The following is a 14,607-nucleotide window of genomic DNA, read 5'->3' as shown; positions in this document are numbered from 1 at the left end:
GTAGGTCTACAGTCACTGATGCATCCTCAGAATCGGCAGAGTTTAGAACCAGAGCATGGGTGTCGGAGTTGCCATCAAATACGGGCAGTGTGACAAATGTGGAGGATGCTGTCCCGGACAATGTCCCTTTGAATGAGCCAGAGAGTGGTTCTGTGGACTCTAGCCTCGCACAAACCCCTGTCCCACACCCTGACCCAGAGACTACTGTGACCCCTGACTCTGACATGCCTATCGTCCCCACTGTGACTTCAGCTAACGCAGTAACTGACCATAGATCTAGAGCTGGACGTTTACTGAGACCAGTGACTCGACTTATTCAGATGATGCACCAAAAATCTGTTTCAGTCCTGTAATTTTTTTCGGGACTTTAGTAGTTTTCAGTACCCATTTTTTTGGGGAGAGTTTTGCAACATTTTGGTGATGTTGCCATTTTGAGTTTGTACTGTTTGTTGTACAAGCGTGATTTTTGTTTTATGTACTTTGAGGTGTACCTGCAGTTACATTTTACAGAATATGTAAGTGGGCATATTCTATTTACCCTATGTGTGTAGATGGGTTTTGGCCATTCCGGTCTCACACTGATCCCTCGGGGATAGTTATTTTGCTGGGTTTTGTAGCTGTGTCAGGTGCTCGACATAACCTCGCTAGTACGGTTGGGAACTAGAGTGCTTTATATGTTCCCTGTACACATAAGTATGGATTTTACACGCTGTATTTTTTTTTGTACCCTGTGCAGTGCTGGTCTATTTTGTTTTTTTTTGTTATGGGTCAAGTGGAATTCAGCAGAGGGGAATGTAACAGTAAAATTATTGTATTCCACTTGATACTGGTGTTAATCGTGGGGCAGCGCCCTCTAGTGGCGGCAAACTCTATAAATAGTGGGGGCGACGTGAGCTCGGCACCATTCTGTCAATGCGCAGCCGAGGTAAGGTCACGGTTGTTGGGGTGTCTGTTTAAGTTTTATTTCTACATTTAATTATCATTTGTATGAATGTCATATGATAGTAGAATTATTAAGGACATGTTTTAGTTATATAATTTCTACATTTTTATTTGATTATTTGTTAAACCACCACTAACGGTTTATAACGTGTACCCCCCCACTAGCTGCTATGAGTGTTCGTGTTCCAGGTTCAAGGCTGACCAGCCGTTTTTGTCTGTTGCACAGGTACATTTATTTATTTTTACATTTATTGTATTTATTTTAACCATTCTGTCAATGCGCAGCCGAGCTGCTATGAGTGTTCGTGTTCCAGGTTCAAGGCTGACCAGCCGTTTTTGTCTGTTGCACAGATAAAGAACCCTTGTGAAACAACCCCGTCTCCTGACCGTTACTAAATAACACAACGCAGAGTCATCCACGTTACAGTAGCAGTAGCAGCAGTAGCAGTAGTAGCAGTAGCAGTAGCAATAGTAGCAGTAGCAGTAGTAGCAGTAGCAGTAGTAGTAGCAGTAGTAGCAGTAGTAGTAGTAGTAGTAGCAGTAGCAGTAGTAGCAGTAGCAGTAGTAGCAGTAGTAGTAGCAGTAGTAGCAGTAGCAGTAGTAGCAGTAGCAGTAGTAGTAGTAGCAGTAGCAGCAGTAGCAGTAGCAGCAGTAGCAGTAGCAGTAGCAGTAGTAGTAGCAGTAGTAGCAGTAGTAGTAGTAGTAGTAGCAGTAGCAGTAGTAGCAGTAGCAGTAGTAGTAGTAGCAGTAGCAGCAGTAGCAGTAGCAGCAGTAGCAGTAGCAGTAGTAGCAGTAGCAGTAGTAGTAGTAGCAGTAGCAGCAGTAGCAGTAGCAGCAGTAGCAGTAGCAGTAGGCAGTGGCATCAGTGGGGAGGGGGTTCTGCTGAGGAGCAGTGGTTGGTTACTCGGCTGGTGACGAAAGCTCGGAGGCGTCTCCAGGAGGTGGGGGCGTTCCTAGGAGGACTCAGGCAAACCTATCCCTAAAATGGCCGCCATCAGAGTTTTTACAGATTACTCAGAAATACGTGAATGTGCCAAGGCAACACTTCAGCCATGTTTTTAATGAGGGAATGACATAATAGCTCCTCTATAGTCCCGTGCAGTTGGTGGGAGGTGTCTTATATGTTATGCATCATTACTATTTTTGAATTATGACATAGGCTACATAAACCCACAATTTTTGAAAAGTCATAAACCTCTGGGCAAGACCTGCACCACGAGACCTCCACCCACGGGTCTTAAATGTAATCTCTTATTACAGAAACGATTTAACCTCTTAACTCCCGCCTGAACCGAGAGGATCTTTTTCCTTACGTTATCAGATTTTTTTCCCACCATTTTTTTGTTGGGTATTCAACTCATTTTTGTAACTTTTTTGTCCTTTTTTTGGTCATTTTTTGTCCATTTTTTTATCACATTTTTGTCATTTTTTTGTCTTTTTTCTTCTTCATGTTTTTTGTCAAATTTTTTGTCATTTTTTTGTCATATTTTTGTCCTTTTTTGTCACATTTTTGTCATATTTTTTGTTATTTTTTTGTCACATTTTTGTAATTTTTTTGTAAATTTTTGGTCACATTTTTGTCTTTTTTTGTAATTTTTTGTCACATTTTTGTAATTTTTTTGGTCACATTTTTATCAAATATTTGTCATTTTTGTCACATTTTTGTCCTTTTTGGTCACATTTTTGTCACATTTTGTCACATTTCTGTCATTTTTTTGTCACAATTTTGTAATTTTTTCGTCACATTTTTGTAATTTTTTTGGTCAAATTTTTATCAATTTTTTGTCATTTTTTGTCACATTTTTGTCATTTTTGTCGCTGCATTTTTACACCACGAGCCGCTTAACATCTGCACATAAAACACATTGCAGCAAAAACGCTTCAGTTCTATCTCTCTCTGAGCAAACTACATCTCCCAGCATCCTCCTCGGCATCATCCATGCGCCGCAATCAGCTGTTGAGGCAACTGCTGACTCTCGGCACAGGGGCAGCTCGTTTGTCATATCAGCCCAGTCGTGGCAAACTGACTGTCTTTTTTTTTTATTCTTCTCCTTTACAGACTCCCCTAAAACGGTGAAGGATAAAGGTAATGTCCTCAACTTAAAGGAGGGGCGGCCACTGCGCGGTGCATGCGTGTGTCGTCTGTTTGAAAGGGGGGGGGGGGGGGGCATATGGATTATTATAACGGGGGGGCAAAGACAGCTCCGTGACATGTATCGGATGCCTCGGATCTGAGCGGGTGAAAAGGCGAGAGGGCAGCCGGGCTGGGGGGCGCGCGGTGCCGGCTTCGGTGCGCCGGTTTTGGTGACCTTGGAAGAAGCGCTTTGGAGGAGAAAACACGGGATTAAAGAGGCGGTTGGGGTGCGCGGTGTGCAATGCAGCTACAGTCATGTACGAGCGAGAGCTGTGAAGTTGTGCCAGTGCCATTAGTTCAGATTATAGGAGTGTGTGCAGGAGTATTTACTGAGTCAGTTCTGGTCCAAACGCTCATTAATCTACAGAATTACAGCCCATTTCACCGGCTATATTTGGAGATGGTAGTGATGACAGCGTGCCAAGATGTATTGTGGACGTTGCAATAAAAAGCCAGGCCATGAACTGAACGTACACGCTGCACGCAATATCATTTTAGAATTATTTTTTAGCCTTTTCCTGATAACAACGTGAAGGTGAGCGGCGTTTTTTTTTTTTTTTTTTTAGTCCAGGAACAGTTTGTTTCGTTTCCAGCGGTGTGACTCAATGCGGATCTAGGGCATTGTCTGCCAGTGTGCGCAACCGGGCTGTTAACCTCTTAACTTCCACCTGAACCGAGAGGATCTTTTTCCTCACGTCATCTGATTTTTTTTTCCATCATTTTTTTGTTGGGTATTCAACTCATTTTTTGTCACGTTTTTGTCATTTTTTCGTCAATTTTTTTTATCCAATTTTTGTCAAATTTTTTTTCAGTTTTTTGTCAAATTTTTATCAATTTTTTGTCACATTTTTGTCACATTTTATCCATTTTTTTGTCACATTTTTGTCATTTTTTTCTTCATTTTTTTTGTCATTTTTTGGTCACATTTTTATCACATTTTTGTCACATTTTTGTCATTTTTTCGTCAAATTTTTGTCACATTTTTGTCATTTTTTCGTCCATTTTTTGTCACATTTTTAAAAAAAATTTGTCACATTTTTGTCATTTTTTCTTCAATTTTTTGTCATTTTTTGTCACATTTTTTGTCACATTTTTGTCACATTTTTGTCATTATTTTTGTCAAATTTTAATCAAATTTTTTATCACATTTTTGTCATTTTTCGTCAATTTTTTGTCATTTTTTATCACATTTTTTATCACATTTGATAAACATTTGATTAAAAAAATTGTCAATTTGTTATCAAATTTTTTATCACATTTTTGTCATTTTTCGTCAATTTTTTGTCATTTTTTATCACATTTTTTATCACATTTGATAAACATTTGATTAAAAAAATTGTCAATTTGTTATCAAATTTTTGTCACATTTTTGTCATTTTTTCGTCCATTTTTTGTCATTTTTTTTGTCATTTTTGGTGAAATTTTTATCACATTTTTGTAATTTTTTCGTCATTTTTTCTTCCATTTTTTCGTCCATTTTTTCGTCCATTTCTTGTGACATCATTGTTTTCGTCTCAGTTTTGTCGCTATTTTCACCGCTTTTTCCCAGAAGCTTTTGGACTAGTAGTCGTAAAGCCAAACTCGTGCGCTCGGTTCAGGCGGGAGTCAAGGGGTTAAACCTTCACAAAACACCGCAGGCTCGTTCGACACAACACACACGTGAACCAGCCTCGGGATCTTCACAGAACTTGGCACGACTTCCCGCTTGTGCCATTACACCTTTACGCGTGCGCAAAAAACCGAAAAAAAAAGCCCGTGCGTAATCGCGATGTCGCCGCGTATATAGGAGTCCTGTCGTGAAGATAAATGTACCTTTAACCTTGTTTTGAAGGACAGCTGTATTTACTGACGTATGCAAATGAACTTACGGGGGGGGGGGGGGGAGGTCCTTGGTCCAGGAAAACGCACACAGTGGAATCAGTTTGCTGCTCGGCTCCTGCGTGGAAGGGAAGGGAAAAGCGAGACGTGGCGAAGTCCGCCGGAGAGCGCGCTTCCCTTTCGCGGATCATTTCGTATCGTGTCTATGCCTGGTTCATTCTGAAAGTTTGTAGCCTTTTTTTTTTTGCTCCGTCATAGATTTTTTTTTTCCTCCCTTAACTTCTGTCTTCTTCTAAATGGATGATCACGCGCTCGCTTTGCACTCGCCCGGTCCGTCCAACGTCATATCGCTGTCGGACTTGTCCCAGCTGATCAGATACTACAGCGGCCATAGGCACCCGGGGTACGACCTCGCGCACAACAACATTAACTCCTCGTGTCTTTCTCATTCAGCTCGACAAACCATGCAGGATGATTTATTGATGGACAGACATCATCATCAGCCGCAGCAAGACCAAGCGGACCCTCCTCCTCTTCTCCTTCTCCCCTCTGCCTCCACACCTTCCCTGGAGCCCACCTCGTCCTCCTCGTCCTCGTCCGACGCGGAGTCCAGCGGAGGAGGCAGCCGGGATAAAGCGCCCATGGAGTCGCCTCTGCTCCCCGGCTTGAGCTTCCCGCACCAGCCGCTCCAAACGCACGACACCGGCGGCTCCCTGCCCTCCCCGAACTCCTCATTCGGGAGCGCTTGGTCCACGGGGAGCGCGGCGGAGGACAGCGGCTACTTCCCGCCGATGCCCTCCGTGAACGGGACGATGCTGTTCCAGAATTTCCCCCACGTGAATCCCGTGTTCGGTGGGAATTTTACGCAGATAGGCTTAGCGCCACAGTCCCAGCAGTCCCAGCAGCAGCAGCAGCAGCAGCAGCAGCAGCAGCAGCAGCAGCAGCAGCAGAGGAGGTCCCCAGTCAGCCCCAATCAGATGAGTTTCCCACAGAGAAGCGCGTACCACGGCATGTCGAAGGGCTCGTGTCCCGCCACATCCTCGTCGGGTTCACACTGGAATAACCAAACCCAAAACTGGAGCTCCTCCGCGCCGTCCAACCCCTGGAGCGGAGGGATGCAGCAGCACGGCAGGGACCCGAGGAGGGCGGTGGGGGTCGGGGTGGGGGTCGGGGTGGGAGTGGGCGTCGGGGGGATGCCCTCTCAGCTGAACCCCATCTCCCCCATGAAGAAGCCCTACGGGAACGGGAGCGTCATCGCGCCCCCGAAGTTCCCCAGACCGCTCGGGCCCAAGACGTGCTGGATGGACGAGTTCAGGGCGGACGGGAGCGGCATGCTGCCCTTTCAGGTGAGTCCATGCTGAGGGTCTTCCTCATCATTGTGGATTTGGCACAAAACTGTCATTAAACAGTCACAAAACAGTCGCAATGTTTTTTACAAATTGAGGTAAACGTATCAATTATCCAACTATTTTTATTGATGGCAATGAAATAAAAAATGTTGATGAATTCACCTACTTAGGCGTAACCCTGGACCCAACTCTGACTTCAAATTTAACTTCTCCAACTTTAGATGCGGGGGTCCTTTGCCACAGAAGCGTCCCGTTTGTACCTGAACTCCATGATCTTGTCACACTTTATGTGTTGTATATTGAGTTGGTCACAAGGCTTTTAACCCCTTAGAATACCTGAGCCCGTATAGGACCTGCTGTCATGTTCCGGGCATTTGGATGCAAGGTGACACAAGGGGGCGCCCTTCCAACCTTCTCAGTGTAAATGTGAACTGACTCTTCAGAGTGAGACTTTAGGTCAGACACCATGAGTGACAGTAACATGACGCTAAATACAGTGAGCTCTTTGTTTCCAGTAAAAAGGCTGAGGCCTCATTGCTCTTCAGTCACAGACTGAGAAGTGAAGAAGGAAGTCACGGAGCTTCTGCTTTAGACAGAACTTCAGACTTCTGCTGGATATAAGAGTTATATCATATTCTGAAACTCAAATATGGTAAAAGCAACAAATATAGGAGAAATTATTACAAAAAACAAACATGTGATTGATGCTTCTAAAGGTTGAAGAAATATCCAAATCTATGATCTGCTGTAGGTCATGTGTGTCCCAGTTCCTCTGAGTCGTGGTGGGTCATGGTGGACCGTGACAGATGTGGACAGGACTGTGGTAGATCTACTTTTACTTTGGAGAAAATAGTTACTATAGTAACTGTTGAAGAAATGAACCTCATGAGCTTCTTCTGTAACATCTGTCCACATCAGTCCTGCTGCACCACGACTCAGAGGAACTGGGACAAACATGACCTACAGCAGATACAAACGATAAAGGTTTGTTTTTGTTCTAACGCAGAATCTCCATGACTTCTTTCTTCACTTCTCAGTTTGTGCCTGAAGAGCAATGAGGCCTCAGCCTTTCTACAGAAAATAAAGAGCTCACTATTTAGCGTCATGTTACTGTGACTCACGGTGTCTGACCTACAGTGTAACTCTGAAGCCAATCAGATCACAGAGACTCAGAGTGGGCGGAGCTCAAATGTGACCAAACGCCAAGATCTGAGACAAAAATAATATTTCAGCGCTTTAAGAGGTTAAACGGTTCTGGGGCCTCTTGAATCATTATATAAATATGACTTCAAGATCCATGATAAGAAACCCAGGCGCTCTCACCGCTGTCAGATACTAAATAAGTCTGGAATTCTGAATTTTAATAGTTAATATTCTACTCTAATGTTTGCAGACTTTTTAAAATGATCCATGGAGTCACGGCACCTCCTCTGAGAAAATGTGTAACTTTATGTACTGATAAAATGAACGACTCGATCCACTTCTAGAGGAGAATGCAGCGTCACAAAATGTAAATCTGCTTCTCTGTGATCGGGTCAGTGGAACTCTCGCCAACAGAGATTATTGCAAGTACGACAATCAAAAGATTTGCGCAGTTGTCCGGACCTTTGGAAAAAAATCTGTGTTGAATTTGGCTACAATTGGATGATCTTTTTTAGGCTCTCAGATACTTTACCAATTGAGATCTGGACACTTAACCTCGTAACTCCCACCTGAACCGAGCACATTTTCTCCAGCTTTACCCCAATCCAAAAGCTTCTGGCAACAAGGTGTGAAAATAGCGACGAAACTGAGACGAAAACAAGGATGAAAATGTGGAAAAAAGTGAGGAAAAATTGAGGAAAAAGTGACAAAAAATGTACAAAAATTGACAAAAATTAACACAATTTTGACAAAAAGTGAGAAAAATTTGGCGAAAAATTGAGAAAAAAATGACGTAAAAGTGACAAAAAATGACAAAAATTGACAAAATTTCGACGAAAACTTGAGAAAAATTGGACAAAAAAATGACGAAAAAGTGACAAAAAATTGACAAAAAAATCACAAAAATTGACGAAAAAGTGACAAAAAAATTACAAAAATTGACAAAAATGGACACAATTTTGACAAAAAAGTGAGAAAAATTTGACGAAAAATTGAGAAAAAATTAGGGCTGTCAACATTAATTGCGATTAATCAAATTAATCGCAAAAATAATTAAATTAATCGCGATTAACTTAATCATCCTATTTCAACACAAAAAAAAACATTTTGTCCTTATATTCTATTTCATGAACCTAAAAGTTTGCAGTTTCTGTCCTAAAGGTTCAGCACAAAAGAAAATGTCTAAAAAGTGAGTTATCAATCCCCGGATCTTCAGAAATGGCTGAAGATCCCGGTTATCAGCTGTTGGGCTTCTCACATAAATATGAAACTGTGGATTTGGTCAATGAAATGTGCAATCAGTAATCACATGCTTTAAATGTAAGTGTTTTATGTTGGATAAAACATAAAAAACATAAAAAATGAATATAATTATCAGAAAAAAAATAACTGCGATTAATCATGATTAATCGCATTTCACAAGTGCGATTAATCGCGATTAAAAAAATTAATCTATTGACAGCCTTAGAAAAAATGGACGTAAAAGTGACAAAATATGTACAAAAAAATTACAAAAAAATGACAAAAATTGACAAAATTTGGAAAAAAAAGTGAGAAAAATTTGACAAAAAATGGAGAAAAATTGACGAAAAAGTGACAAAAAATTGACAAAAAAGACAAAAAAAATAAAAAAAAATGACGAAAAAGTGACAAAATAATATACAAAAATTAACAAAAATAGACACAATTTTGACAAAAAAGTGAGAAAAATTTGACAAAAAATTGAGAGAAAATGGACGAAAAAGTGACAAAAAAATGGACAAAAAAAGACTAAAAAAATCTAAAAAATGGACGAAAAAGTGACAAAAATGAGATGACTGCCCAACAAAAAAAGTGATGAAAAAAAATCTGATGACGTGAGGAAAAAGATCAATTTAGTTTTGTAGATCTTAGCTTTCAAATGAGGCGTTACACTGGCCTACAGGATTTGGGTTAAGCTGAACTGGAGAAAATGCTCTCGGTTCAGGCGGGAGTTAAGAGGTTAAGGTTTCTGCTGCTCCCACTAACATTAGACAATAGAATAGAATAATATCCTAACCCGTGTTATTCTCCAGTGGTTCTCAAACTCCATATCGACTCCATTTAGGCCCAGTTTAGCTCTTCAGTTCTAGAGTTTACCCTGATTTCTGCCAGACGGTGCTTGGAAGGTCAAATATTGTCTGAATGTGGGGTGAAAAGTCGGCTCACAAATCCTACAAAACCAAAGCCAATGTTGATTTTGTGAGATGGGTTTCGTAAAACAGAAACAAGACACTTCACAACTTGTAATGAAAATAACGAAACCGCAAAGTGGCAACAAATCAAACCAGTAATCAACACGAGTCAAAGCCAAGCCTGTCGTGATAATATAATAGATACGCTCTGATCCGGGAGGTTTAGTTCCTGCTTTGAGTTTGTTATGTCGTCAGTCTTGTTTTTATTGTTATGTCATTTTCTGTCGTCCTACAAAGTTTAGTCATAATCTCCACAGTTGTGCCATTTTCCTGTGGTGTGCTTACTTACTTTTGTATTACTTATATCTGCTGTTGAAATGCTGTGGGTGTGATCTGTAGAATGTGTTATTAATAGGAAATGTAGGGCTGTGCAATGTATAATCATGGGGTTATTTAATAGTCAGGTGGCAGAAGCAGCACCTGAAGATGGAGGAGGGCAGTGGAAGATTACCTGAGAGTTCGATGATACTGGAAGGTTTTTTGTGTGTGTGCAAAACTAGAGCTTTTTACCATGTCATTCTTTCATCTAGAAGAGACCGTCAATCAACGTCATCCCATATGAGTTTTTTTTTTTTGCCGTACAACTTTTTATTTGTGCCTATTGAACTTACAGTGACCCAGAAGCTGCATGATCGTCCAGTGTGGTGCCTTTACTTTGCATCACTGTGGCCTTTGATGCTCCGGGGTCAGTTGGTTTTAGAGTTTCCGGCAGGTTTTCACTGCTGACGAAGCCTCTCGCCAGAAAACCTACAAAACAGTTGATCCTGGAGCGTTATGATGGACAGTAAAGGTGCCGTGCTTAACCACCCATACAGCCATGGTGCCACAAAATGTCAAGGCACCTTTAACCTCTTAACTCCCGCCTGAACCGAGAGGATCTTTGTCCTCACGTCATCAGATTTTGTTTTCCATAATTTTTTTGTTGGGTATTCAACTCATTTTTGTAACTCATTTTTTGTCACATTTTTGTCATTTTTTTGTCATTTTTTTGTCATTTTTTTGTCCAATTTTTGTCATTTTTTTGTCATTTTTTTGATCAAATTTTTGTCATTTTTTGTCATTTTTTGTCACATTTTTGTCATTTTTTTGTCACATTTTTGTCATTTTTTCGTCAATTTTTGATCAATTTTTTGTCATTTTTTGTCACATTTTTGTAATTTTTTGTCAATTTTTAATCAAATTTTTGTCATGTTTTGTCACATTTTTGACATTTTTTTGTCACATTTTTGTCACATTTTTGTCATTTTTTTGTCACATTTTTGTCATTTTTTTTGTCATTTTTTCGTCAATTTTTGATCAAATTTTTGTCATTTTTTGTCACATTTTTGTCATTTTTTTTGTCATTTTTTTGTCATTTTTTCGTCAATTTTTGATCAAATTTTTGTCATTTTTTGTCACATTTTTGTCACATTTTTGTCACATTTTTGTCATTTTTTTGTCCATTTTTAATCCAATTTTTGTCATTTTTTGTCACATTTTTGTCATTTTTTGTCACATTTTTGTCACATTTTTGACATTTTTTGTCACATTTTTGTCACATTTTTGACATTTTTTTGTCACATTTTTTTGTCACACTTTTGACATTTTTTTCGTCAATTTTTGATCAAATTTTTGTCATTTTTTGTCACATTTTTGTCATTTTTTTGTCTACCTTTAATCACATTTTTGTCACATTTCCGTCATTGTTTTCGTCTCAGTTTTGTTGCTATTTTCACTGCGTTTTTCCAGAAGCTTTTGGACTGGGGTAAAGCCAAACTGGAGAAAACGTGCTCGGTTCATGTGGGAGTTAAGAGGTTAATGGATTGCGTGACTGCTGCTGGAAAGTGCCACAGAGCTGCCATACATCATCATTTGTGACGAAATAGAAGATCGAGAGGCTTCAGACTAAAGTGCTTTTTTATTATGAACAGCCGACTCCACTGAACCTCCAGGGGGGGGGGGGGGGGTTAGTGACGCGCCCTTGAAATGTATCGATCGAAGCTATTTTTATTCATTCAAACAGTTCATGAGTCGGCAGCGTCTGAAAATAGACGTGTATAACAGGGACGTGACATGGGTGCATTACAGAGGCAGCTCGGTCAATACGCTGATTAACCTCTTAACTCCCGCCTGAACGGATCCTGTTTTCTCCAGTTCAGGTTTACCCTAATCAAAAAGCTTCTTGGAAAAAAAGCACCAAAATAGCCATAAAAATGAGAAGAAAACAAGGATGTAAACGCAACAAAAATGTGACAAAAATTCCACAAAAATGTGACAAAAATTCTACCAAAAAGTGACAAAAATAAAACAAAAATGTGAAAAAAATTAAACAAAAATGTGAAAGAAATTAAACAAAAATGTGACAAAAACTCCACAAAAATGTGAAAAAAATTCCACAAAAATGTGACAAAAATTCAACCAAAAAGTGACAAAAACTCAACCAAAAAGTGACAAAAATTAAACAAAAATGTGAAAATAATTAAAGAAAAATGTGACAAAAACTCAACAAAAATGTGACAAAAACTCAACCAAAAAGTGACAAAGATTAAACAAAAATGTGAAAAAAATAAAACAAAAATGTGACAAAAACTCCACAAAAATGTGACAAAAATTCTACAAAAATGTGACAAAAATTCAACCAAAAAGTGACAAAAATTAAAGAAAAATGTGAAAAAAATTAAAGAAAAATGTGAAAAAAATTAAACAAAAATGTGAAAGAAATTAAAGAAAAATGTGAAAAAAATTAAACAAAAATGTGACAAAAATTCAACCAAAAAGTGACAAAAACTCAACCAAAAAGTGACAAAGATTAAACAAAAATGTGAAAAAAATTAAACAAAAAAATGACAAAAATTCAACCAAAAAGTGACAAAAATTCAACAAAAATGTGAAAAAAATTCAACAAAAATGTGACAAAAATTCAACCAAAAAGTGACAAAAGCTCAACCAAAAAGTGACAAAGATTAAACAAAAATGTGAAAAAAATTAAACAAAAAAATGACAAAAATTCAACCAAAAAGTGACAAAGATTAAACAAAAATGTGAAAAAAAATTAAACAAAAATGTGACAAAAACTCCACAAAAATGTGACAAAAATTCTACAAAAATGTGACAAAAATTCAACAAAAATGTGACAAAAATTCAACAAAAATGCGACAAAAATTCAACAAAAATGTGACAAAAATTAAACAAAAAAGTGACAAAAATTAAACAAAAATGTGACAAAATTAAACAAAAATGTGAAAAAATTAAACAAAAAAATGACAAAAATTAAACAAAAAAATGACAAAAATTAAACAAAAATGTGAAAAAGATCAGTTTTGTGGGTCTTAGCTTTCAAATGAGGTGTTCCACAGGCCTATATAACAGCCAAAGAGGACAGAATGCATTTGGTTCAGGCGGGTGGTAAGAGGTTAAAACTACGCATCAAGGTAACGCACGATGACTTTATTTCCGTTCTTTTATTCGTTCTAAGTGAGAGCGTCATGGAAAGGAGTCATTCACTTATTTGGTGAAATCAAAGCCATACTGTGTGACTTTCACCCTGCAGTAAATTGTTTTTATTCTATTATTTTGGTTCCTCTGATGCTTTGTTTGATAAAAAAATAACCTTGTCTGTGTCCGGATGAGCTTCTGTTTGTTTATATTATTATGTTAAAGCGTCCTGTGACCCGGTTTGTTCCGCAGTGCGACTTTTATAAACAGAGAGAGAAGAAGATGCTCCTTTCAATGCTTTCGAGTTGTTTGCTGAGGATTTTCAGCTTATTTAACGCTCATCCAACAATAATTTGAGGGGCGATGCTGCAGTATGATGCATAATGAACTGTGTATTCGATCTCTATGGTAACACGGAACAGTCAGTGCTTTAGAAATAAAAAAAGGAGAAGCGTTGTTCAATCCTAATGTGTGACTTTTCAGAGTCTGTTCGCCTGCTCAAAGTATTTTCCGCTGTTATCGACAGTATTTAGGTGAGGTCAAAGGATAGTTAGAAATCATTAGAAATCCTAAATGTTTTAATGCATGTACAGGCCTTTTAACCCCTTAACTCCTGCCTGAACCGAGAGGATCTTTTTCCTCACGTCATCACATTTTTTTCCCATCATTTTTTTGTTGGGAATTCAACTCATTTTTGTAACTTTTTGTCATTTTTTTCGTCAATTTTTATCAAATTTTTGTCATTTTTTGGTCACATTTTTGTCATTTTTTTGTCAATATTTTGCAATTTTTTTTGTCAATTTTTTGTCATTTTTTTGTCATTTTTTTGTCACATTTTTGTTAATTTTTTGTCACATTTTTGTCCATTTTTTTGTCATTTTTTTGTCATTTTTTTGTCATTTTTTTGTCATTTTTTTGTCATTTTTTTGTCATTTTTTTGTCATTTTGTCAATTTCTCGTGACATTTTTGCCACTTTTTGGTGGGTGTCACTTTTGTCACGTGACTCACAAACTGCTCATCCTCACACTGTCACGGTGAGAGCAATAATGTACCTTTTATATCAGGGGTAGGCAACGTCAGGCCCGGTTGCCAAATCTGGCCCTCCAGCACTGAACCTCTGGCCCTCAAGATGATTTTAAGAAACATTATTACAATCAGATTTAATACCTCTTGATTGGTCTTGGTTAATACCTGTATACAATCGAATTATTTTACCTTTACATGTTTCAGCCGTGATCTGAAAGTCGCCCTCAGAAGTTTGCAAAGGTCACCTCTGAGGGCGACCTGCAGATTGCGGCTGAAACTAGAAGGTAAACGACTCGTAAAATAATTCAACATCTCTAATCCCAGTGTCTGACTCTGAACCTTCAAAGTCATACTAGTAACACAAGTCGACACAAAACATACTTGGTTATTACCTGTTTCAAAATGTCTGACTGATTAATAGACTAGATGCAAGTTGGTCATGTTATACTCACTACTGCCACCTCAGGTCTTACGTGTAACTGCAGCTCCTATATTAAGCTCGTGCACGACGGCAATTTGGACCAGAATTATCAACTTTCAGGGCCAGATCTTGTGGTTCATATAGCG

General features: G+C 38.7%; 1 protein-coding gene across 3 annotated transcripts in view; it reads left to right on the top strand.

The window, feature by feature from the left end:
- Positions 1-2,847: 2,847 nt before the first annotated feature.
- cpeb3 (cytoplasmic polyadenylation element binding protein 3) overlaps positions 2,848-14,607 on the top strand; it is an 82,581-nt gene continuing 70,821 nt past the window's right edge. For 2 of the 3 annotated variants that reach the window (XM_079560581.1, XM_079560580.1), the window contains exon 1: positions 5,173-6,240. In XM_079560581.1, the coding sequence (XP_079416707.1) occupies positions 5,191-6,240 (1,050 nt within the window). In that variant the 5' untranslated portion in view covers positions 5,173-5,190. Of the gene's footprint in view, positions 3,029-5,172; positions 6,241-14,607 lie in introns of those variants that run through there. The other variant, XM_079560582.1, reaches the window with a different exon arrangement.

The sequence above is a fragment of the Gobius niger genome (assembly GCF_951799975.1).
Source record: "Gobius niger genome assembly, chromosome: 7".
In the NCBI taxonomy this organism is placed as follows: Eukaryota; Metazoa; Chordata; class Actinopteri; order Gobiiformes; family Gobiidae; genus Gobius; species Gobius niger.
This window is presented reverse-complemented; position numbering and strand designations above follow the sequence as displayed.